This window comes from Corvus kubaryi, unplaced genomic scaffold (assembly GCF_017639235.1).
Source record: "Corvus kubaryi isolate FWS band 111438036 unplaced genomic scaffold, C.kubaryi_AGA036_p1.0 65459, whole genome shotgun sequence".
Taxonomy (NCBI): Eukaryota; Metazoa; Chordata; class Aves; order Passeriformes; family Corvidae; genus Corvus; species Corvus kubaryi.
Window position 1 is genome coordinate 80,309 of NW_024582017.1, and position 27,342 is coordinate 107,650.

Below are 27,342 nucleotides of genomic sequence, written 5' to 3' on the forward strand. Positions count from 1 at the left end.
AATGTCAGAGAACTGGGATATCAGGTCCTTTTTCAGCTGCCTGAGAACAATCCTGTAATGCTCATGTCAGTATTGGAAGGTCAGAGGTTCAGAAAAAGATTTTTCTCCTCAGAAGGAAGTTAAAATACAGTTTTAAGGAAACAGATCAAAGTATAAACATCAATAGAATCCAAATTAGTGTCATTTTACGATATGTATTATTTCAAATGTCAAAGTGTGCAACAGATTTTCTGCCAGAAAGTCAGAGGGGGATTTTTAGTGCCACTTTTTTAACCTGAAATTTCTGAGAAGCATGCCAAAACTTGAATTCTTTGCTGGAGGAGTACCTCTGGTTGGCAAGAAACAAAATATAAAAAGTAATTTTATTCATTTCTGAAATTAATCACCTGTTTGAGTAAGAGAGCTGTAAAACCTGTCGTATTTTTCATTGTCACTGGTTTTGGTCCATCTATAACAATAAGTTAATATAAAACAGTGAATTAGCAGAGAAAAATTGGATCTAGAACTTCCAGCAAAATTTGCAGTGCCAGAAGTAATCACAAATCCACATATACTTAGTAGAAAGTTCCTGAAAATACTTAATGCTGTCTAAGTAAGATAGAAATGGAAAAGAAACATCCTCCATTGTCTCTCTGCAGCATTGGCTGCAAGACACAAGAGTTGTTTTAAGTGTGTTGTGCTGTGACACTTGTACTTGGGGTGCCCATATGGCCAGTCACAAACACATGTGGCAATGAGTGTTTGTCCAGCTCTCAGGACAACCCAAACTCTCACTCTCCCTATCCCACATTGCTTTTCTGCACATGCCAAAATCTCTTCCTAGGACAGAGCTTCTTCCTCGCATGGAGCTTTAGCAGACAACGACTTTGGCCAAGGAGGAGTGCTTATGGCCTCGTCCGATCTGTCAGAATTTCAGGCATAGGTCTGAGCTGACCTTGCTTGTGGATAGCACAGTCTTTAACTCCTCTTTCATCTTTCTGGATTGCTCTAAATATTGAATAACAGTACTAGCTGAAAATATAGCACAGCCAAGTAAACTGTGTCCAAAATTTGGGGTTGGTTAACAAGTAGAAAGCAGATATATCCTCTTAATCATCAGACTCTGCAGTCTCATTGGAATCAAAATTGTATTTTTGTAATGGCCTGCAAAGTAGAAAGCAGATTTTCGTCTTGGCAAAGACAAGAACGTATCCCAAGAGAACAGCAGTTCTGGGTCTTCTCTCTCTACCTCAGAGCTCATGCAGTGGACAGGGGTGGAGTTCTGCAGACGCCTTTGGAATGAACAGTCAGTTCAGCTTTGAGCAAGGCTGCAAGCTGCTGCTTTCACCTCCTACCAGCACCCACTTGGATAAGGAGATAGCTAAATCCTTGGCACCGGCATGGTGCCAAATTACAAATGTCCAAATTACATCCAGACTATCCCTTAGGTTATATGAATTGCTCTCCACAGCTCCTATGAAAAAAATCCCCACTGGTACTTCCTTTCCACATAAGTCTTCTATTACCTTTTGTGTATCCTTCGTCTCTCCTTTCTTTCCTGCACAGTATTTATTTCTCTCCTTGTTTTCCTCTTTTAATTATTTACCTTCTTTGCATCCAAACCCCCTCCACATATGAATGTCTATGTGCACAGATGGGATTTCTAGGACAGTCGGTATATAATTTTCCACAAACACTGTTATTTTAAAACAAACTCGATCATCTCAATCAAAGGGACATAAATGGAAAAAATATTTTACTAAATTTTCTTTTTTCAGTTTTAAAACTAGCTCTGCATTAAAGTTGGTACATCTGCTGAGAAGCAGACCCAGTCTCTCCGTTTTGCCAATAACTGTATTTTGTTGATATAGCCCTATTAGTACTGAGGTGTGCACACTGTTCCTGGTTTCTTACGTGGACATTTGTCAGCAAGTTTTATGCCCAGATGTCTTGTCAATTAAATTCTTGTCATTAAATAACGAGTAAAATTTAGTTAAAAATATTACACCTGCTCAGAGTCCTCTGTCTATTTTTATTTCTTTGCAATTACTTTTATGGTTTTAAACGATGTCTCTGTCTCCTCACAGTGTGTGAAAGATCTATACAGATGGAGATAGTGACTATAAAAGGAAAAATAGCCTCTGATAGAGTAGAGGTATTGGAAAAATAGAGGAAAAATAGCAATTCTTACTGTTGTTTTTAACAGTAGCTGGTGAATTTCTACAATACTGTGACTTTTCTTAAAGTTCTGTGCTTCTTAAAAAACTTCTTTCATAGTGTCATTTTATTGTGATTTCCATGAACTTGGGTTATTGCTTCCTCCTCTCATGTCCAAAATATGTAAGCACACTCTCATCAGCTGTATATATGGCATCCCTGTGCAGGAAGATGCTAATTCTTGAGTGCTTCCTACTCCTTTTAATAAGGACTGACTTGTTGATTCCTAACTGTGGACAAGTTTGGAGTTGTCTTTGATTGCAAACATTTTGAGTGACATGCTGACAGAAACACATTTGCATTAACTGATCTGCAAGAAACGTTGGAGAAGTGGTGAGACTACTGCTGTGCTTCCAGGAGGAAAGCAAGGCAGCCTTCCATTATTAATGAATTTTCTGAAGCTTCCCCTTGTCTTAGAGACGAACTTCTAGAGATGAGCAGTTATTCTGATCACAAAATAAAGGAACGGATACTTAGAATAAGTGTTGTTCTGTAGCGTATACTTTGTGTTTCGAAAAGGTGGCTCATAAAAATTGTCAGCTTACCTAGCTGTCAGTTCAGCTGACCAACCTGACTGGAGTGCTGCCCCGTGGTCCCTCTGCTTGGAGAGATACGTTTCAAGCACATGGTAATATGTAACTCATAGGTGTATAAAGTCATAATAGAGCATTTCATCACATCTAAATAAGGGTAGGTGCATGCTGTCTGAACTGTTAACCACTGAAAACATTGAATGCAAGACATTTGACGCTAATTTTATTGGTCAAATCCTCCCCTGAAAGAAGTCTGCCCTGACAAGCCGCTCACGAGGCACCTTTTGCAGAGGGAGCCTGGCTTGATGGGTCGTCGCATAAGCTACTTGACATTTGTCCCCAGTCAGACCGGATGCCACATGAAAAATTTACTCAGACACAGGGCTCCCAGGAATAAACATTTCTCTGGTGTTGCTCACCAGGGACTCGGCAAGGTGAGCGGAACTCCAACTTGTCACGGATGCTCTGTTCTGACAAACATAAGTAGATGCTAATGGCTAAATCGTGACAGAATAAAGTCCCACAACCATATGGCTAATTGCCACAACAATATCTTCAGTGTTATTAATCAAGTTTTCATAGTGTGCCATGATAATTGGAATAATTAGAAACAGCATAGGCATTGCTTGCCTCTGCCACACATACTGCAGACAGGGACCTGGAACAACCACAATTGCACTTTCTCTGCAGCCTTGTTTAGTGCTTTCCTTTCCAGCAAATACTGTGGTTAATTAATGAATTAGCTGTTTGCCACCAGAGTGTTTTATTGCTAGCAGGGCTTCTTCAGGGGCACATAGATAACTAAATGAGACCACTAAGCCCTTGTGCATCTCTGAAAAGATGCAGAATTCCCATAAGGCTGCAGCTACACAACACAAAACTTCACCAGTCAGAGGTACTTTGTTTCACAAAAGTTGAAGCTCATATCCCTGCACTTACAGCAAGGATAAAACAAATTGAGAGTGTGCATTTTTTTGTTTAACAGTTTAAATGAAAGCAAGACTCTGGATAACAGTGGTGCAATTAACTTAGCAGGCAAAAGAAGTTAACTCTTATTTGCCTTACCCTGCTTAGTAATGGAATTGGGCTCCAGTCTATATTCTGTCTTTTAACTTAAGGTTATAAATAAAGTAGTGATTCTAACACTGTTATTTACACTAAGCAGCTAAGTCATCATTGTGTGCTACCTATTAGAACAGCCTCCCCTGATTCTTTCAGGAGTACGACAGCAGGGAGGAAACACTTGTGTTTCCTCGGTGCATGCATCAACATGTAGTTGACTGGTCACTAAAACTGGCAGATTGATGATGATGACTCCTTTCACTGGATGTATGAAGGCATTTAGCTAGACTAATAGACTGAAATGGACTGCCACATGTATGGCCTCTGAACAGCTTCTTAATTTAGTTTTAGAGCATGCAATAGATGTAATATTGAATTCAGTGATGATATCAATCTTCTCATTTTAAAAAATAAATAAATTTCTTCTTTGGACCAGAAATCCACGAACAGATTTTGCAGTACTGTATACTTACTTATAAAGAGTTTTGCAGAAGTGAGGCCCCAGTTCAGGTGGTAGGTAGGAATTCTGTCCATTTTGGGTTTATTGCTGTTTAATTTTGATTCTCAAGGGGGGAAAGTATCAAATGAGGTTCTGCATCTGTTTTGGTATCCTAGTATCTCTAAACATTTTTCTCACTAGTTTATTGGTAAGGGATTTATTTATCTGTGGTAATCTAGTTTTACCCATGCTCATATTCAGCGTAATTAGGAGGAATTTTCCAAATACTAAAACAGGCTTCTGCATAAGATATGTTTAGTAAGATTTTGTTGAAGTTAATAATCTTCATTACTAATGCCTGTTTGATTCTGAGTATGACTTTCAAATAACAAGATTTTTATTTTCTTCATATCAAAGTATCACAATTTCAATTTCTTCTGCTATAAGCCCAACTGAAAGATTATCACTTTGTAAAGGCCATGTCCTTTTACTTCAGATATGTTTGACATATATTCATGCATTTTTATGAGATAAAGGAGGCAATCTGATATATAATTTAATTATCTTAAAGTTACCAGTTTACTTTATAATTCATATGCTTGGATATATTGCCATCCTTAATTTTACCATGTGTTATGACCCAGCCCTGAAGGCAAGGGTAACTGAGTTTCCTGGTAATAGATCCCTTGGGGCAGATTAGAGTGAAGCAACACTGAATGACTGGTATATATATAGATATATATATATATATATCTATATATGATGCAGGTTTATTTTAGAACAAGTTTGTCACAATGGAAAGGAGATATGTAGATGTTTTTGTTATTATCCATAGAAATTATCTTATACTTTTCATCTATATAAAAGTATATAGATATCACTTAAGAAAATATATGAGGAAAAGATTGAGAAAGGATAAGAGTAGATAGTGGAGAGAAAAGACGTTGCCACCCATGGATCCAGCATCCTGTTGGTCCAGGTGATGGTCGCAGCCTTGATCCATCAGGGGTGGGGAAATCCCACAAAACATAGATTTCAGTGGGTTCAGTATGTTCAGGTGGGAACATCCAGGTACCTGCCCTGGGGGGAGTTTTACACTGTCTGTTCCAACACCGGGGATCAGGTGCAGTGGTCTGGTGGAAGGCCCCAAAAATGAGTCTGGGGGTCCTTTGGGGTCTTTGATGGGTTATGACACCCTCTAAGCCATGACAGCTGCCTCTCACGCCAGCGCAGTTGAGCCAGTTCTGCCCCACAGGAAGGGATGAGCATCTTCAGGCCCAGGTGTGAACACGAGTGTCCTGAGACCTTCCCTGGGAGGGGAGATTTACACCTGGCCCAGCTGTGTAAGGGAGGACACTGGCATGATAAAAAGCATTATCCCACCTCAGCAGGACCTGCTTCTTACTGGCCTTTTCCCTTATCTGGCTCAAACCCAGCTTGTTGCCAAACAAAGGTCAGTTTGTTGTGGCCATCCTCTGGTGGTGGGTGCACCCGGGCTGTTCTTATGCAGATGTTTCCCACCACATACCCAAACCTCTCCTCTTGCCCGTCGGTGGTGGGGTGCAAACACAGCCTCAGTGAAGCCCCTGTAGCTTTTCCAAATGGGCAATTGCTCGAGTCATTAACCATCCACATTGCAGTCTCTCACACCACCCCATGGCTCAAACACTTTGTTTGCTGCTCACTCCAAATCTTCTCCTACAGTGGTGATTTTCACGTAGCAGACAGAAGCAAAGAAGGAAGAAGAGAAAGAAGTGGGATAGTACCAATCACTGTCAACTACAATGTGATTACCAAAATGAAAATACAAGAGTAGGCATCAGGAGAATAATCATAGGGTATGATTAGGGTGTTAAAATCTTCTCTTAATGCTATTACGAATACAAAAAATTAGAGTGAATACTCCTACCTTCAACTAGGCTATCTATGAGTAAAAAGGTCTCATGCAAAACCAAAAAAAAGTTTCCATGCAAACACATCCTTCCACCAAAGCCCGTACTCTGTGGAATAAAAGTGGTGTTTCACAGTGTAGTATTTAGGTTCCATAAATGGTTCCTGGTAGAGTTACATGGGAGCTGGTATTCTATCCATGTCCTGTTTACAGTCCATGGCTGTCCCTCCTTCTGGTCTAGGATGGGGAACTCAACAACTCCCCATATGACATTTTCTTTCATAAAGATTATTTAGTTGACTGGTTAATATCTCTGACAAATGTAGCCAGATTATCATAAACCTAAAGCCTTCTGAGGCAGAATTGGGAAGGTTAATACATATTCCTTAATTTGTATGATTCCAAGTACTCATCCTCGTACTAGCTCCCAGGCTAAATTTGGTTGGATTCACTGGTTCCCATTTGATTGAGACAAAGTTCTACACCCATAAGAAAAATATTACAAACTTTTCCCACACCTTTCTTTCCCCAGTAAAATGACAAAATAAACATGGTAAAAATCAAACTAACAATACATAAAAGAGTCTTTCACATATAATTCTACTAATATTTGGTCTCCCAATATGTTAAAACATGTGTGATAAAAACACAAAAAAAAAAAAATTAATAAACTGATAATACTGACAAGCAATTATGGGTGCATTTAAAAGCTTCATTGGTCCCATGCAGCTTGGTCTCGTCTGATAGCAGGTTCCTATAAGTTTGACTTGCTACAGACCAATTATTAAAAAGAGGTTATCCATGAAAACCTAAAAATGTCTTTGTTATCAGCTGAATTTTCTGTTACACCAAAAAATGCCTGTGATGGAGAAGCAGGGTTAGAGAGGTAAAAAAGACTAACATGGATTGGTAAGATGGTTGTACATTGACAACAGACATGTTGTCTTGTTAGTTTGAATGCAAAGTGTAGCAGTTCCATTGCTGGACATAGGCAGATAGCTTCTGAAGAATTTAAAAGAAGTTAAATCTCCTGAAATTTTTTTAAATACTTTAGTTGGCATACCAGAAAAAAAATAGTTCGTTTGGTTTTACATTTCACTACAGGGTGATAGAAAGATGGTTCAATTGTAGATTTCAATTTTCTATGGACAGAAAAGACATTTTATTTAATTATAATGGGGAAGTCTCAAAGATAGATTATAAACTTTATAATATTTTATCAGTGCTTATTTGTTTACTTTGGAGCTATTAACAAAATTATCTCTCTTCCTTTTATTTTAAAACCCATGTCTTTTTGATTAAGTCTTGCCCATGTGGATTCTACAGAAAAATGTACTAACGCTATACAAGATTTGACAATATGGAACAATAAAATATTATAAACTCCTCTTTTAAAGAGAAATTTTACAAAAGGATCATATTTTTTAAACCTACTGCGTACATCTTGAATCAATGGATAAAGCTATTAGCAAATTTATTTTTATCATCTTAAGAACTGTGCTTAATTGCAACACTGAGAGTTGTTTTTCTAATATAATTTCTCCACTTTAAAACCAAATTTAATCATTGCTGTTTAAAGATGGAAAAGTTGGGGGGGGGGGGGGTGGAGTTCCTAATTGCTAATAGCTGATATCAGTAGGAACTTCACTAATTTAGAAGTGCCTCTTTTGTTTCAATAGGTTTATTGCAGCAAACAGTGTTTAAAATCATTCACCTGTAATTATTTTTGTTAAAAAAAAGAAAATGTTTTTGCTACTCGGCAGTGATTTTCAAAACAAAATGCACATGCATCATCAGTATTTAGGACTGTAGGTTTTAATTGCACAGAGGCAAAGAACAGTAGTAATTCAGTAGGCACAACTTCAGGTTCCTATATTTTTCTCTTACAAGTGCAGACATCGATCATTATATTTGGGTTTTACAGAGTGTGAAGAGGAAGATGGGATGAAGTCTCATACTCCGTGTACTTAAGGAGTGTTTATCATTGGCTTCAAAGGGTTTTTTATCCGGTGTAATGTCACACTCCCCTCTCTTCATTCTGGTTTGTCACCATGATTTTATCAGGCTGAACTTTACTCTTTAAATCTGAACATTGCCTGAGCTGTTTAAATATAGTTGTTTTGCAGAAACACAGCAATATTCTTCAGTCTTTTTACTTTGAATCAAGGCACAGTTTAGCCCAGATAACTGCTAAATAAGTCACAGTGTAGCAGCTAAATCCTTCATGTTGTAACATCTGTATGTTGGCCAAAGTGAAAAAATGTGTGCCTTGGCTTTGATCTGTGATATTTGTTGTCAACTGGACCCACCTTGTTAAAAAATCATGACCATGTCTAGAACTTCTGTCCTTTATAAAAATCAGCAATGGCTGAAAGTATGTTAGCTATTTTATTGTGATCATTCTTCCTGTAGGTAACTACTGGAGTACAACATTTTTATCCCCCCTTCACACTGACGAATGGTCTGTAAATTGTTACTGTTGTATTTGCTGCAAACACAGGCTGGCAGTGTCAATGCAGTGCATGAATAGCTGTTAATTACTCAGCCTTTATAAAGAGCTATGTATGTGAAATACTAAAATTGAAGCATTTTAACTTGTAGTGTTTAGGAGGAATGAAGAAGAAACTGAACATTGTAAATATATACATTTCCACCTAAAGGTCCAGTTTCTCCCATCTCTCCTGCTGAAAACTTAGGAAATGGCTTTCTGTTTTCTCTTCTAAACAGATTCAAGTTCCTAGCTCTGTTTTTGAAATTTGTAGTGTTACAGAAAAGCCAGTTGCTGACCACTCCTTGTGATTTTCTTGTGTTTCGTGTGCCTGGAAATGGTTTCCAGAATTAGATACTTCGTCATCTTTCCAGAGATCAAGGTGAGGCTGACAGGCCTGTAGTTCCTTGGATGCTTCTTAACCTTTTTGAGGATAGGAGTGACATAGGAGTTTAGTTTTTTCCTTACGTGCATTTCTGCAAGTGAATATATTAGAATTGGTCTGGCTTAAAACTGCAGTAAGTGCTTTTGCAGAGAAGGGTAAATTACAGTGAGAAGGAAAAGTAATTATTAGGAATTCATTTTTTAGAAAGCAAAACCTTCATTAATAAGGTAATGCATAGAATTTTCCCAAAACACAATGCAAAACTGAGTAATCTTTGCCAGCAATCTGAAAGAAATCAAATGGGAAAGTAAATAATCCACATAAGAACTAGATGCTTGTGTCCCTTTTTAGTAAAAATGAAATTCAAGGTATTTCTTTTAAAGAGATATGCTAGTCTGTGTTTGATCAGGTAATTACTATAAAAAAGTTCAGGATATGTACAGTAGGAGGAAATGCCAATAGAGAAATCAAAACCTTTTTCCCAAGTGGAAGGAAGGCAACAAAGTAAACTATGTACGATATTCTTGTTCATCACTTAGCCTAAATTTGAGTAGATTTATTTTAATAAATGAGTGTTTATTATCATTATTATTTAATTTTAAATGCTTCTTTTCTGACAGGAAAACGTATGGTAGATTTGAAACCCATATAATCTGTAATGTAAATGTCTAGTTTCTTTTTTATTTGAATTGTTTTCAAACACTGTAATTTTTACCTTTGTATTAAGACTCCAGTGTCTAAGCTGGAGCAGAAAGATCGTGGATATCACAGTTTTTAAGGTTGAGGAGTTTTTAATATAACTGTGTAAAACTTAAAACTGTACAGATGTGACCACAAGCCAAACTGAATTTGAAACAGAAAAGGGAAAACTGATAACCAACCATGTATCCACCCAACAGCAAGGCCCTGATTCCTGTATTTGGTGCAATGATCCACCAAATCTTCACGCAGCTAGTACAGGAGAAGCTGGGTGAAGTGAACAACCTTTATGGGAGTCCAGAACAGGACAATCCCACTTAGACACATTAAAGCATGTATGTCATTCTCTAGCAGAACAGTATTCCATATACAAGTCTGAAATTACTTAAACAGATAAGGCAGACACCCATAAGAAGAATCTTTTTATATACTCACTATTATCTCTCAGTCTAAAGAGAAGCTGGATGATGTGTTAGATGCTGGCACATACTTTCTCCCTCCTTATCACACACACTTTTTTACAATCAGCATACACTGCTGGAGACAATGTGGGAGAAATCTATAATATTTAAATGTTTTACAGCCTAAGGAAAATCTGATCATCTTGTCTGCCTTCTCAAATGACAAAGGCCACATAATTTTATCTAATAAATCCAGAATTAACATTTGAATTTATGGTTGAAGTAAACACATCTTCTAGCAAGATGTCTGTTTTCATTCTCTTCACAAGTTAAGTAGATTAAGGCAAAAAATGGAGCATATGCTGTAACAATATCACACTGTACATCATTTATGGGTAGTGTGCATATGAGGGTATGCCGTGTGTAAAATTCTCAGTGTTTAAATCGAATACATTAGAAGTCTCTGTAAATCCCTGAAAGTCTGGTGAGCTTCCCACATAACTTCTTAAACCAGTTTTTTTTGACTTTATAGGGGTTTCACAGGCTTTTTTCTGTTCCGACAAAATATTGGATTTTAATAAGGTTTTGTTTATCTTAGAAATGCCATTTTGTTAGTTGTGACACTTAGCTGTTTTGCTTTTCTTCTCATCTGTGATCATTAAGAGTTTCTCATGCACCATAAGCAGTACTGCCCTTCCACAAAAGCCTTATAGAAGAGTAGCTGAAAGAACAGGTTGTGATTATACTTCCGGCATGTTTCCTTCTCTGTCTTGTATCATTTGAAGGTTTTATTAATCTCTTAAGGACATTCAGTACAAAATCCTAAACCATATAAAGCCATGGAAGTTTTAATAAAAATGAGATTTTTTAAGGAAGGAGATGGAGCACTGGAGAAATGGGCTGTGTAACAGGTCTAAGCTGGAATGTTGCTGAGGCTTGTCTTGATTGGTCTCCTTCGTGTCCTTTGTGTCACTAAAAGAAAGTAACATCCTCTGACTGAACTTGCCTATCTCCCCTCTGACTGCCTCTTGCAACTCTCAAATCTGTGAGAGTTTCTGGAATCAAATGTCTTCTTTTGAGGGTGCTTTTGCTGTGTCTTTCCTTCTCTTGCATGCAAGTGCTGGTGAGCGCTGCTGTAGGAGCAGTAGCCCCCATGTTACCTCCTGGAGGAGGTACTCAGCCTTCCTCATCTGCAGCCCACTCGTGTCCATAGGTTAGAAACAGCCTGAAATCATAGTGCAGGCATCAAGTCTGCCCAGCATAGTGCTTACTGGCTGGCATTGAACCACTAAAGTCTTCATCTTCTGTATAATTTTAAGCTCTTTTGAAAGTGTTATACAAATGTCACTCCTCATCCTTTTTCCATATCTTATTTTTGAACAAGCAGATCACAGCTCAAGTCTGTCTACCCTTTCTCCTAAATTATTGACCATGACTTTACATAGTAAATTGCACTGGCTACAAATGTTTGCTTGAACATAATTCATGACAGAGTTTAAAGAGACAGAGCTTACATATCATTTTCTCAGTTAGTAAACAACTGATGTTAATTTTGGCATTTCTCAGCTTCCGAGTGCTTAGTTTTGATAAGATGGTGTTCTTTTCAATACTTACAGTCCATTTAAATAATTTTCTTATTAGAAAAAAAAGGCAGTGAGATTTGCATTGAAAATGAAATTACATCCTGCAAAATCCTACTGACCATCCTTTCTCTGAAAGAACTCGACTAGTCTTGCAAGCATTGGAAACGACAGCATCTTCTGCCACCACATCCCCTAAGTGACAGTAGCCGTTGCAGGGGATGATATACACTTCTACCATTTCCCATGCAGGAAGAATAGTGTAGCTGGGATGAAGCATGGGGTGGCAGATGCATTTTTGGGCTGGTGGCAAGAATTTGGAAGAAACAGAACATGCTCTGTGGAAATCTTCACTCTGCTGTGTTTAGGTCAAACAAGGAATTACCAAATTTGGGCTTCTCTTTTTTTTATATGCACAGTAAAAAGGAAAATACCAGAGACCTTGTTGTTTTGATTCTAGACCTTAGTGAAATGCTTGCAGAAAAAACTAAGTTAAGCACGAGCAGAATTTTTTTAGCCTTTTTCTAATGAATAGTATCAATGAATGAAAAAAATCAAGCCTTGAGCAGATGCTTGGAGTGGAAATGTACTGAACATTGAGTTTAGCAAATGTATAAATGACTGAAAACATGCTCTTAACAGTAGAATTTTTTAGGCACCTTGTTGTCAAGTTTTAAGTCCTAGATCAAGTCATTTAGCTTCAGAGTGATGCTTTCCCTTTTCCTGTTGTTACAGTTTTTCTTATTCTTTCTGATTTCATTGTTGTTTTGGCCTCATAAACATTCCTAAACTATTTGTTTTGCCTCATTTGTAACCATTTCTTGGGCTTATTTAATTTTTTTTAAAAGAATTCTCTGCCTTCCAAGAAGACTGAGAAGATAAGCAGCTAAATATATGGAACACATAACATAAGTTTAAATTTTGATGCGTGGGGAATTGTCCTGTAAATCTCAGTCAAAATGGTTGTGGTGTTAGTTAAAACTGGTAAAACTGGATCATTGCCTTATTTAATGGCTTTACTAATGCTGAGTTTTCTCCTGCTTTCCCTATATTGTAAGGTCATTAATGAATCGTTATCTATTACTTGTAATTACCGATCTCTTGAGAATATTGGTTTAATTACATAGGAATCATAGGAATCGTAAGTGGAAGATACGGTTACATATCTACAATGTAGGTAGTAGTACCTTAGTGTATTATGGCTTTAAAGAATCTGGGGGATTTTTTGTAGATTTTAATTGCTAAGTGTGCCTGGTAAAATATGAATTATTGTATTACCACATGTGATAAAAGGTATACTATTGTGAGTCTCACAGTCTGCAGGTGTAACAGATGTAAGGCAAGATTAACAGGACAGAACAATAATTAAAACACAGACAGCCATCTCAAAAAAAAAAAAAAAAAAACAACCAAAATGGAGGGGGGGGTGTGAGAAACAAAAAGGTTTATCATATCCAAGGCAATTATTAAGGGTGTCTTAATTCTCTGCAAATATTTGTAAAAGCAATAAAAATGTGTTAGTTTGAAAGACAGCTTTTCAGTGTGGACACTTAGTTAAAGAATTAAGATCTTTTTTTATGAATATAAAAGCTGAGTGAAGTCCTGCCATATGGCAGCATGGTTCATAGGCAATAGGGCCCTCGGTTTATAGATGCTGTGAGCTAAACATTGCTGAAAAAAACAAGAGAGCAGTTAGTAAATATGCATTTGCAACAGTATAAATTGCTCACTCCTTTTAAGACAGGAAGGTTCAAATAATTAACGGCAATATTATGGTTGCAAAAGGAAGTCCAGTTGTTCTTCAGCCGTCTACATCTGTGAAACGTGATACCTCTGGGGAATGAGATTTAATTTTCCCAGGAGAAAATATAAAAGCAGGAGAAAAAAAAGGAATGACTTCTGCTTGAGCAGAATAAACCTGCATCTACAAACGATTAACGCTGCATAATGAAGTAGTAAAGAAGCAAAAGAGATTTCTAATAAAGGACTAATAAATCCCATTACACCATGGGGTATTTTTTCTGTTGAAGTGTATTAGAGTCTTAGTAAGGCTTTTGAATGAGACTTGGGTAGTTACAAGCAAAGTCAGCTCAAATGCTTCAAGCTTTGTTGAGATTTCTTGTCTAACAGTTTGTGTAACCTGAAAGTTGTGGTTTTACAGGTGGGAGGAGTTGCTAATGCAGGTAATGGGCTTCACACAGAGTTTGGGTAATGTTTGTGTCACCACAGGACAATAGTATCCTGTAGGCTAGGCACTGCAGGGTAATGTGCCACTCTATGGCGAAATCCCTTAGGTCGAATAGGCATGGTATTAAATGCACTAGATAAGCCTTGCTTTTATCTAACAATTCTGATTCTTTTTCTGAGGTCTCAAAATAAGTCTTCATAGGAAAGGGGTTTGATCAGAGAGGGAAATACAGAGTTTTTGTTTTGTTGTACCTAATACTGGGACTTTGTAATTCCTGTACTAACATAAAAAGTTACAAGACCTTAGAACATAAATGTTTGATATGAGAGCGAGATGATGCTGCCTTTGAAATCATGTGTTTTCACTTTTAAAAAGGAACATATCTTGCAAGGAAAAGATTCTATGTAGTGATCTCTAAATCTGTACATGGATATTTTTGTGGATTGTACATATGGTTCCAGTGGCATGGGTAAAAGTTTAGTGAACAAAACCTTGACTCACAACAGTCCCTTTGAATTTCTTTTATAAGAGACTGTCTTTTTGTACAGATTCTTACTATCTTCAAAGCTTGTGCTAGACTGGCATGCTGGAATTCATTTGTCCAGTATTTTCTTTATTACTGTAATCAGAAAAAAAAAAGCAAAAACAAAACCCCAGATGCCTTAAACCAACAATGAGTTCTGGAACAAAAGTGGTTAAACGTGAATTCTTACGAGTGAAACTAATCCTGAACAAGAAATTTCTAGTTGCCTTTTTAGAAATTTTTGTGAGTTTTAAAGAATGACTTAATTTGCTTAGCAGAAATTTGCAATCAATCTTTTCTTGCCACTGAATAAACAGATTCCACATGCGTAGCTATTTGCATATCCCAGCTAAAAATGTAATTCATTATTTTTAAGTCCATTTCGTAATAACTATTTCAGGATTAATGTTACTAACTATTCTTTAGCTCGTTCAAATGTGACCTTAGATAATCCTACCTAAAAAGATACAAAGCTATTGGGTCTGTTCTGGAATAGGGAAGAGAAGTGCCTTTCCTGAGGTCACCAAGTGAATCAGTGTAAGAGTCAGAACTAGAAATGAGAAATCTAGAGAAACAATTTTCTTCTACTGCATCTCAAGTTTCCAGCCTCAAGCAAATACTGCATTTAATATGACAAATTTTCACATTTTGCTAGGTATGAAAAGGACACAGAAACGAACAGGAATTAACAGTATAGTCTACATGCAGATTATCACTAAATCTGTAAAGATTTAAATTAGATTTAATGAAAATAGCATCCATAGCATATTTTACATGGAGCTTCAGACACTTTCATCCATAACAGGGAGAAAGCCCCTGTGCAGTAACTGTGACCTGGTCCATTTTAGTTGCTGTTCGGCATCTGCTTCTGAACTGGCTTTCACTTGACTGGGCTTTTCAGGGCTTCTCATAAACTACTGACTTCACCCTCCTGTTTTTGCTGTTCCAGGCCATTTTTGCATAATATTTTCTCTGTTTCATCTTAGGTCACTATCACACTAAATCCTCAAAAATGTGGTATATGGGATTGATATATTTTGTCCTTTGAGGGTCACCCACATAATAATATTAGTCAGTGAAGCTTCTACAGTCTGTAATGTATAATTTCTTTGATGTAGATGCAGTAACATTTTCACAAATACAATTGGCCAAGTCGTTATCACAGCTCTTGATGCTTTGCAAAATTTTCTGGTAAAATGTTTAGGACTGTAATTGATCCTGGGATATGTGTCCTGACTTTACCATACTTGCTAAAATGGAGAAATACAAATCATAACTTTTCCCTTTTTTTCAGGCGATGGGTAAGGCTCCTGTTTGGACGTGAATTCCCACTGCAGGATCTTCTGGTTGTCTGGGATGCTCTATTTGCTGACAGTATCACCCTGAATTTAGTTGACTACATTTTTGTAGCCATGTTGTTGTATATCAGAGATGCCTGTAAGTATCAGCTATCTTACAATTTTTTTTTAAAGAATGCAAACCTATTCCTTGAAAGAGAGACCTTAAACATGCTAAATTTCATTCTGACTTTCTTAACATATTGAAAATCGTTCCAAATACTAGGAGAGGAGCTATTTATTATCAGACATGGCCTGCCGTATTTATGAAACAAATTGTATCTTGGAGTTAAATGCAGGTTTGTTTTGTGAGTAGTTCTGTGTTTTCACATGGAGTTGCAGATTTTATGTGCTCTAAGTGATACAGGCAAGTATAGAGCTCCACCTTCCGACCAAGCTCACGAATTGAGTAAAGCTTCCCTGTGATACTTGAAATATTTTTATGCTGTTCCCCTGTGAGAAAGGAGAAAATGCACAAGACAATGACTCACAATTTTCGAAGAGATATCTTGAAGGAAATGCAAAGATGAGTATCAATTACTGAATATGTTTATTGTGTGCAAGAGTATCATCTTAAAAAAATTATAATTTATTTTGTTTTGGTTCAGTACACCTGAAATTTGTGCACAGGTGAATTCTTATAATTTAGTGGTGACCAATAATATTAAGTTGGGGAAAAAAAGCAATCAAGAAAATGTTTTTAGCTTATATAATTGTAAATGGGAGGATAAAGATACATAATGATTAATTGAGGCATTTACTGCTGTCCTATCATATTCTGCAAAAAATTCTGTATGCAACTGATGCAACAAAGTATGCATTTCGCAGCAAGATGTATGGGGCTGTCTTTAAGTATATGAATTCTATAGCAAGTTATTCAGAGTTAAGTATATACCATCTGTAAGCTTTAGGTTATAACAAGGTCACACATTTGACACAATTTTGTATTCTAGGACATAGGAAGTTTTCAACATCTGTGGATCCTATTTTAGGGCCCAGTCTTGAAAATATAACGTGGTACTTTACATGTACATGTCGTTCCACTGCCTGCCTTCATGTGTTTTTTAATTACTTTTTAATAAACATGCAGAATTTAGAGCTACCTTTCGTTCCTCCCAAAGAAGTGGACATTTAATTTTGGTCAGAGATTTCAAAATTAATGCTGATGTTTCAGGATGATCTGGTTCCAGGTCATTATGTTTTGCAATCCAAATCTTGGTTATTTATACGCAGTGAACTGAAGTAATCTTAAAATTTTTGGTAGAGATATGTACTGAAGAGGTATGTAAGAAAGTTTCTTAGCATCAGTATTTTATTTTGTGCCGTTGCTTACCTTTACAAAAAAAAAAACCACGTTAGAACTGGGCTTGTAAAAAGCCTCTCTCTTCCTGGGGAGGGAAAGTTGTTCTGGCTTTGTTTTCTTTTGATTTGTGGTGCAGAAATACAAGTATCAGTATGAGTTAACTAAAATGTGAGCTAAAAATATGTTCCAGGCTTTTGTATGAAATCAGTCTCTCTCTTTTCTCTGAACTTCCCAAGCTTAGTAAATAGAGTAGTAAATAGCTTTGCTGTGTAGTACGTTTGCCCGAATGAGAGGCAAAGTCATCTCGTCAGGACAGCTAATACTTCATTTTTTGACTGTTTCTATAATAAGTAACTTCTTGTTCTACAGATGGACCTAGTTAGTTACTCTAAGCATAATAGAATGGGGAAGCAAAGTAAGTCATAAATACTGTAAAGTTGAATATATTTTTCCAACATCAAACTCAAACCATAACAATTTCCACAGTTCTTGATTTCATAAAGCTTTTGTTATAAATCTGTAAAAGAAAAATTTTCCATTTTTCCTTTTTTTTTATTGCTGATAATATTTGAGCTTTGAGCAGTGTTCAAAGTTGTAGTAATTTTAAAAAGATTTTCAAGTAAAATAAGTTTATAAAAGCTTCTCTTTATTTGGTGAAAGGAAATGTAAGCTCAAAACATCCAATGGTGATAATCATCTTTAATTTAAATAAACCATCGGGAAATTTTTAGTTTAGAAACTTTGAAACAATAAGAACAATAATAAAGCTCCTAAGATATTATGTTATAAAAATGTCAAATATAAGCAATTATAATAATACAGTACTCAAAGCATTTGAAAGTTTAGAAATTGTGCTGATTCTTTTATAACAACACATTTGGGGATGGGTGAAAGTTGCTGGTTTGAGAATTGATGAAATTTTTTTTCTGTGCTGTATTATGATGTTCTCAAGGACGTGATTTTAAGAAAGTATTATTTGTGCTGTATTTCTCATTTTTATTTTAGTTCTGAAATCCTCTGTTGCTCAAACAATATATAATTCAAGGAGAAGGGAACATTTAGATTATCAGATTACTGTATATATATTTTAGAGATTACAGATACATAATCATGTACACAGCCGTTCTGTAAACTGCTCTGTTCAGTTTTACATCTGTATCCAAGCAGATCTTTCTTTGTGGAGTGATAAGCCAAGCATAGGGTTGTGTACCAGTGTAGCTGTAAATTCTAATAAATTATTTCTTGTGTTTCTTTGGAAAAATTCTTGGAATACTTTTTTTTTTTAATCTGTCAAATCAGAAGCATGAATATTTGCTTCTGTTTCACCAGTGTGAATATGCATGCAGTTGTTGATGAAATCAGAATGGAGGGAAGGATGTGATGCAAAAATAGATTATTTTATCTACTTCCTTCCCAGAAGGACAAGAACGAACAAACCTGGAAGACCTGTTTATATTTTGCATAGTAAATTCTTGCCATTATTGCAGCAGGAGCTAATTTTGACTGAACAGTATTAGAATAAGTGTATTTTTGTTTCCACTTGAAGATTAGGTTATGGTCATTGTTAGAATTTAGTTTTTCATCTCTAAAAGTGCTATGAATATTTTGAGAGAAATAAAGGAGCCATAGCTTCTTCTTAGGGGAACCAATTAGTTATTTTTGTTATAGTGCAAGATGTTCATTTGTCTATGTTTAACTCAATTTAGGGCCTGCTAAGGAGAACGTGGCCACATGTAAAGCAGCAGGGGGGAGTAGTCCCACCTTTCCAGGGTTACAAAGTAATCTGGATACAGGATCAGTGACATTAAATACTAAGCTTTTAAGAAATTACATGCATCAGAAAATTTGGACTTTGTTGAGGACAGTGCAGTGGATGTTCAGGTTTTCCACCACATTACTGCTGCTTGTATCCAGGGGTGGTTTTTGGGCCAACAGAGAAAGGTCAGTCTCTTCTAAAGCAGAAGGGAGAAGGCAGTTTTGATGTTCCTTTGGGCCCTGAATTACAATATTAATAAAAGGACAGTAAGATTGCCTTCTCTATGGAGAGGAGTTTCTCTCCTCCTTTCCTGAGAAATGCCAGTAGCATTCTTCTTTGGGGAAGTGAGAACTTGTGGTTCGCAATAGAAGTTGGATCCAGATGTGACTCTCACTAAGTCAATGAGAGAAGGAAAATCACAGCTGAAGACCCACCAAGCTTTTTACAAGGCAGCTGGACACACCAGCTACTGCTGAGACTGGATAAATTTGTATTTCACAGAATCTCCTTCTAGAAACTTCATCCAACAGATGATTTTTAGAAATCCTTTTAACACCAATAAGTATCTTCAGCTTTGTTTTACTGCTATTTCTCTATAATTTTTAAGAAAATTGCCACTCTGTTGCATAACATTATACATTTTGTCCTGAAGACACAAGAATCATAGAATGGTTTGATTTGGAAGAGGCCTTCAAGGATCATCTAGACCAATCCCCTGACATGGGCAGACACATATTCCACTAGACCAGGTTGCTCAAAGCCCTATCCAACCTGACCTGGCACACTTCCAGGGGCATCCACAAAATCTGTGGGCAACCTGTTCCAGTGCCTCACCACCCTCACAGTAAAGAATTTCTTCCTTATGTCCAATCTAAATCTACCCTCTTTCAGTTTAAATATATGGGGGAAACTCTGAAGATTAAAAAAAAAACCTATATAAAAGTTAGCAGGTCTTTCATTTATAGTGCTGGAATTTTTTTAACTTTCTGGATGATAAGGAGTTTTTTTGTCAGGGGTCAAGTCTGCACAATTAAAATAAATTAGTTTTTTTAATACTTAGTTTTCTCTTTATCTGTGAGACAGCAAAGAACTCTTCCAGGAAAAATAAAGGATATTTTTAAGGCATTTTACATTGCAGAATAGAACACATACTTATTTGTTCAAAAGAGAAACACATCGGTGTTACTGTCTGTCATTTATAAAACTATTTAGCATTTAATATCAATATTCACTGTTTTTATTTGCTTTGGTAAAAAGGCATCATGATCACAACTGCAGTTCAGTATCTTAAATTTGATTTACGTATGAGAGTTTGATTGGGTATGTTCTGTGTGGTATTACACTCTGAAAGAAGTGTAAGGTATTGCTCGTATTACACTCTGAAAGAACTCTGACGGAGGCCATTGTATTGTGTTCATTATGCCAGCATTGTGACTTCAAGAAGAAAAAGCAGGTACCTGAATATGAGCAAGAAAAACAAAGGGTAGGAAAAAGAACAGGCAGAACAGATAAAGAATGAGTAGGATAAGTGAGTGCTTTACAAATGAAAGCAGATGTATGAAATTACAAGCTGTCGGATCAGCAACAGAAATGAAGATGATAAAGTGGTTCCTTACACAGATTATAATTATTCATTTTGCCCAGTCCTGCATCTTTTCCCCATAATCCTCTTGTTGAGGGAGGTAAGGTGCAGGAGGATATGAGGCTTATTAGCATGAAAGAAAAAAAGTAAACCATTTAAATTTCTCTGTCTGCAAAACTGCCCTTTATTTTGCCTTTTAGTGATTCAAAATAATTTTGTATTTGCAATATGCCTGATTAATTAAAGGTATTTCTTACTACAGCTAAAGTTCTCAGAAGAGTAAAGTTTGTTAGAAATTTATTTACAATTACTATTGTTGGAGGCTGTCTTTACTTTGCAGAGTGGAGGCATCATTAACAGGCATTGCTTTGACAGCTGTGGCAGATGGATTGCCTGGATTTAGATGGTGCAAAAGAAATGAAGTAGTTTACGTAGACCTGCTTGAAAAGATGTCTTTAATAATTGCACTCATAATTAGATTGATTTGGGAAGGAAAAAAAAATCTGAAGATGACAACAACAAGCAAAAAGCCACAGAGTATGCTTACATAGATTTAGGTAAAATAAAGCAGATTAGAACAAAATTATAAACTTCAGCAAAGCATGCTGAAAATTTTCTGAATAAGTGAAAAAATCTAAGCAAGTTAATGGTGTACTATATTTTTTTAGTATTTATGAAATTAAAATCCAGTCTTTTCCCTTTTTCCTGAACATTTTGTGACATTTCTGATTTAGAAGAAAACAAGTTGTTGAATAATTTTACGTATGCATAGGTATCTGAGTGTGTGTGTGTATGTAAATATGTATATAAGAACAACATAAAATATATTTCAGCAAAAAATCGTCAGACTTATGATAAAGTCATAAACGCAAATTATCATATTTAAATTTAGATGTCTATGGAGAAGAGTGTGAAAAGTCCATGTCCATTTTGGGGTATAGGAGTAGTTCTTCAAGCTCTGCTGACGGTATTGTCCTGAGCTCCACTGAGTGGGGCAGGATTCAGGTGCACAGCTACAGAGGTCTGAATTGAGGCATCTGAATCTGGAGCTAACGTAATGTCTGTGACATAAAGTCATAGTTTTAGAACCGTTCTTAATTAGACTGGACCAAGCGTATTCATGAAGCTTGATTATGTGTATCTAAAATACCTTTTACTCTGCTTGAGTTCTGAGAGACCATGTGGGAAAAGACAGCAAAATCTGAACTGTAACGAATTCACTGGAAAAAGTACTGTTTTGGAATAGCAAAATAAGACAGTAATATTCTCTTTCTCTCTCTCTCTTTTTTTAATTTTCATTTTAATGCTAGTGATTTCAAGTAATTATCAGACCTGTTTGGGACTTCTGATGCATTATCCACCTATTGGAGATGTTCACTCCCTTATCCTAAGAGCACTTTTTCTCCGAGATCCAAAGGTGAGATGCTCGCTCTGTTAATTCAGGAATAAATCACTGTAATAAAATTTTCTAAATGCTATGAAGTTAATAACAACCTACATTCTGGAAACTAAATGGTAGTTTCAAGTGTCTTCTTATCTGACAAAAGAGCTGAAGGAAAGAGTTGGAAACAAAGTAGAAACAAGTTCTTTTACTCTTTAAAGGATACTTTAAAGGACAGTTCGCTAAAGTTATCCTGGAGCTCTGGTAACTGCAGTTGTGCTCCTTAGAATAACTTTGCTTGGTATTCTGCACAAACTTTTAGGATAAAGTATGCTTTTCAGGGAAGCAGTGATGTTACTATATAAAACCTAGTAAGCTGTGTAGAAAGCATCATGCAATTTCATCTGAAAGACCTTTTTCATGGGATTTCTGGGATTAATCACTGTTAATCCTTAAAGCACCACCCCTGCCCTATATATAATGGTTATGTGATGGTTTTAGATTAAAAACAAGAGTTTGATGTTACAGCCTGTAAAGATTCACATGAATAAAATGTATAAATTCATGAATTTTATGTCACATATTACTAGCACACAGTTTCTGATATACTCACCTATTAAAAAAAAAGAAAACCTCTTGCTGTTTTAGAATGTCATGTGTATATATGTGGGTATAATATACAGGAGATGCCCACTGTATAGTGGATTAAGTGCTTGAGATGAAGCTGTACACAGTAATCTTTGCTTACTCAGATCTCTGGCAGAGAGCAGAATTTGTGAACTGTCTTTCTACATGTCCCATTAGTAGGTTGCCAATGTAAAGTCTGATTTCCCTCATCTTCTTGGTGCACAACATCTTTGAAAGCAAAAAAATTCATCACTTCTGCACTCTGACTACCTTCTGCTAAATTTCATTCTGTAGCAGTGTTTACACTTTTATGGATTAAGAAAAAAATTGTCTCTTTGTTTTTCTGTATCAGTTTTTTGCAGAAATCTGCATCCTTATAACTGCTTTCTTCATTCCTCTCAGGCATGAAGATTACTTTCATGATGAGAAGTAAAGTGTATCATCAGTAAAGCGCATAAGAAAGTTTCTAACGTTAGATCTCAGGAATCTTTCTTAAGATTTTGGCAGCAGTCTGTGAAATCGTTTATGTACTTTCTTAGCAAAAGAAGATAGAAATATTTTTTAGAAGAAAGATACAAAGGGAGGAAAATTTTGCTCAGTTATCCATCTGAATTCAATATGTAATCTGTCATTTATTGAAGAGATATGTTGAACAATAAAGTGATTACTGATTATTCAGCTGTCCTCTTGAAACATGCTAGGCAGCATACAAGATATCCCATCAGCTGAAGGGGGGCAAAAATTAACCACCAACTTCCCACAAAGAGGCTTAATCACTATTCCACTCCTTATGCTCTTGTCCCCAACAGAATTAAGTTGTCAGGAGCATAAGGCCTTGGTGTCCTATTAATTAACATTCTCAGGTGGGCCTTGAATACCTTTCAGAAAAATACTGGTTGTAATTCTACCATGTCTTTCATTTAGTTCTCCCTTTGCTCTGGTGAATTAGTACTTGAAACTCTGATGCAAAGAGTGGTAGTTGCTTTGTCAATTTAAATATGATAAAATGCAATTGTTTCTCATTTCTGAGCTGTACTTTTCTGCTTGGGAAATACTCTGAAGGTTGAGAAGCTCTGATTTCCAGAGAATGAAGAGCTTAAGGGACTTGCAGCCACCTCTCATTTTACACTGGGTCTTTGTGTTGAGGCTTCGTAAACAGATCAAGACTTCTTGCAGTAAGGAATACCTGTTCTAAAGGATCCTTCTAAAACTAACAAATAGCTCCAGGTCTGAGAAAGAAATGTATTTTCAAGGCTATGACTTGAGTCCTGTTTGAACCTGTTTCGTACCTTTTCCTAGGTATGACTTCTAAGTTTCACTTATGTGTCTGTAAGCATATGTTTGTTCAGTCCCTTTTTTCCATATATCTGAAATAGAAGTCTTGGTGTTTTGTAAGACCTATGCTCAAACATTTCCAAGTCTGTCAACATTTTTCATTAAATAGAATGAAAGGGAAGACTCAACAAGGCATCATGGGTGCTGTAGGAGTCTAAAGTCAGTGCACAGATTATATACCAGAATAAGTGGGAAAATTATGTTGTTGTTGTTTTTTTCTTTTTGCTAGATGCATAGAAATAATTCAGTTTGCCCTTAGTCCCTGTGCAGATAAAAGGAGATGGGAAGAAATGACAAAGAGAGTTTAGTCTGTGGTGTAACTTGTAAGTGGTGATTAACAAATTCAGTGCTTAATTATTTTTCTTCCTTCTTTGATGTTTTCCTGTGCATTTCTCCATCACAAGCTTCTGGTTTCTAATAGGAAATTACATCTGGTGCAGTGCAATTTTGTCTCTCCTTATCCAGGGCTGAGTTGCTCTGCATGGCATTTCTTCCAAGATTTCACTTGGGTTTTACTATGTGAAATCAGGGAACTCTTCTCTGGGAGACTATGGCATGCTCCAGTGGCTTATTTCATTATTTGTTGAACATACCAAGAAAGTTTAGGGTTGTTCCAAATATCTGAGAGACGCTTGCTCTCTGCTCCTTGGAGCTTTAAATCTCAGCTGGACAAGAAATGCAGTTTAGAAGTCACGTCCAGGAACAAACAGGTATCTACCTCTTGCAGGTTTTCTAATACGTATTGTCTTTCATATTATTTTTGCAGCTAGGAAAATACCAAGTCATCTTACAGAGGGGAGGTTGTCGGGTATTTGGACTAAGAAAGGTTGGGGGTAGGTGCATAAAACTGAAAGGTTCTTAAGGAACAATCTTGTCATAAATGGTGGAGTTGTTAAGATGGACCTGATACAGCTTTTCCATCTGTAACTTCCAGTTCTGGAGATAACCTGGGTTTGTACATCTAAAAACATCTATTATTTTTTCTGTTTCCTTGTCTTGTAGTCTATCAGGAGAGCTAAACTTTGGCTTGATGAACCTGTCACGTTTTGTTTGCTTCTTTTCACTGCAGTCATCACCAGGGAACTACCTAAATGTCAGAAGAAAGCTGTACTTAAAAGATGGGTGGCATATTTTTCTTAAAGATGGACAAATAAAATTTCCTGACCTTTTGTGGAATCAAACCTTACCAGAAGCCTTAGCATTATCCAGTATTAACACTAATATGAAAAGTAATTAGTACTTGCCATTAACCTAATGCTTGCAGCAGCTCTCCTGTTCACTTTGAGAACCCCAGTTGTCAGCTGAGATGAGAGAACATTTTAGATACCACATCTCTGATATTTTTCAGTGCCACAGAAGAGAAATACACATCTCTGTAATAGCTGAAAACAAGTTAATGCACCTGTGTCTGAGAGGGGGCCTGAGAGATACTAATTTTACAGGCAGGAGTATGGATCAATGCAGAATAATTGAATTTCAGCCTTTTCTGCATTTGGCTAGCTCCACTTCTTAGGAAAATGTGGAATGAAAAGCTCAAATCAGTGTTGTTGTCTTTGCATAGGGTGATAAAGTTAACCTGCTTAGCAGAGTATTTGTTTCACATTTCCAATCTTTGAACAGATAATTGCCTCAATTATTTATATTAAAGTAACTTCTATGCACTTACAGTCCTTCTGAATGTAACAGTAGAGCTTCTTATGGAAGAATGGGCTATTAAAATTGTGTATATGTAAAAGGAAAAAATAAGGGAAGGTTCTTTTATGTATATCCAAAAACATTTACTGAAGGTGTGTGTCTGCATATTTAATACACCATGAGTGGCTCATTTTCTTCAGTTTTTTTCCTTATCAAAACCATTGAGCACTGTTAATTTTCAAAGCAAAGGCAGCAAAATTAAGAAGTAGAGATATGGAGATAGGGCATTGAAAAAATATAAAGTGATTAAAAAACATAGTTCTAACTAGAGTTGTTCAAATAAAAAAAAAAAAATTAAAAAACCCAATTAGAAACAAAAGTCATAGAAAATGTGAACATATTGTGTTCCTTAAATAACCAGATGTTCTTTCCTTCCTGAAGGCAGCCAGGGCTAGGAATAAAAGGTTTAAAACTATTGTTTTAAGTTAACTGTGAATTTTGAAAATCTGTTTTCACCCTTTAGCAAATAGAATTCTAATACAGCAACATAAGCAAAGTAATTTTCATCTTTGGGTGTTCCTATTTGTATGTTGTTCTATGTTGAAGTGTTAACCTTATCACAATGACTTATTAGAAAGCTAAAGCACCACATAGAATATTACAGTTTTGCATTGCATACTAAGAACCTGACAACTATCCTTTGTCTGAAAGCTTACTGTATTTTTTCTTCATTTTTCTGTCAAATAAGTTTGCTTTCAGATATTTTAACATGGTGAGTTGCCCCATTCATTGAGCAAGCTAGTTAGGAGCTTAATTCAGTGGAGACATCTTTTATCATAAGCTATCAGCTAAAAAAAAAAGAAAAAAAGAATGTGCTTGGTTGATGGAAATTAATTTGTTACTTATGCTAATAATATTCTAGTTACTGCTGCTTATATTTACTCAACATTGTATTTTAGCTATCTGCTGACATTGAAAGTGGCTATATAAATATTAAATTCTAACTAAATCCATGGAGAAGCATACATGACATTTCAAAGAAGTTGTATTAGGTCATCATGACTGAAATTACAGGTACTGCCAGAAAACTTAAGCAATAAAATATGATCATGATCACTCATATAGCAAATAGTTGGAAAAATCTGCATTCTAGCTTTTAACACTATTCACTATCTGAGCAATGAGTGACAAGGGGAAAACACATTGCTGAAATTTTGAACCAAACTCTTTGTACATTTATTTTCAGCTGAATTTTCTTCTTAAGTAGCTGCCACCGTCTCAGAGTTTTCTCCAAGCTGGTTTCATGTGCCTGAAAGGCTGAGTTTCACTTTCTTCTTCTTCAGATAAATTCTTTTCTATACACTCATTAACTGAGGTGCTGCTGCAGAGCTGCAACTGTCCTTTGAACACTGCCGTTATGTCAGTATTGTTGTTTTGCCGTTTGTGGCAGGAGAAAAGCAGGTTTGGGGTTGTTTTGTTTGTTTGTTAGCATTGTGTGTGCAATCTGGCTTTAATTACCTCTCTTTAATGACCAGATTGCAGCCAATCAGAAGTTGGGATCTGGCGCTGCTCCGGCATTAGCAGCTCATTAATTTGTACCTCCATGCAGAGGTACTGCTGGGGTGCGGGTCCACTTCGTTACAGGGGTACCAGCAAGGGGGAGGGGGACTCTGAACAAACACTTTTAGTTTTGATCATGAAGAATCTGACTGATATTTCAGGAGCAATAATACACTGGGGGGGTTAGGTGCATGAAAAGTAAGTTATCAGGAAGCTGGGATAATGGATATCCTAGTGCAGTATGAGCTGCCTGTACTTTAAGTAAGGAGAATTGCCTGACTGAGTAAGGTCACCTGTACTTTAAAGGAGAGTTACCTTTACATGAGATATGATTGATAAAGGAAATGAGGTTTTCCAGAAAAGCTGATTACACATCTCTTCATCTGGGAGAAAAGGACTTAGGAGAAACAAAAAAGAAATGCGTATACTTTCAGTGATTCA

General features: G+C 36.4%; 1 protein-coding gene across 1 annotated transcript in view; it reads left to right on the plus strand.

The window, feature by feature from the left end:
• The window catches only part of LOC121673491 (TBC1 domain family member 5-like), a 116,022-nt gene that overhangs the window by 60,985 nt on the left and 27,695 nt on the right, over positions 1 to 27,342 (plus strand). The window contains exons 11-12 of the mRNA XM_042046826.1: positions 15,680 to 15,822; positions 21,674 to 21,780. Coding sequence (XP_041902760.1) covers positions 15,680 to 15,822; positions 21,674 to 21,780 — 250 coding nt within the window. The remainder of the gene's footprint in view (positions 1 to 15,679; positions 15,823 to 21,673; positions 21,781 to 27,342) is intronic.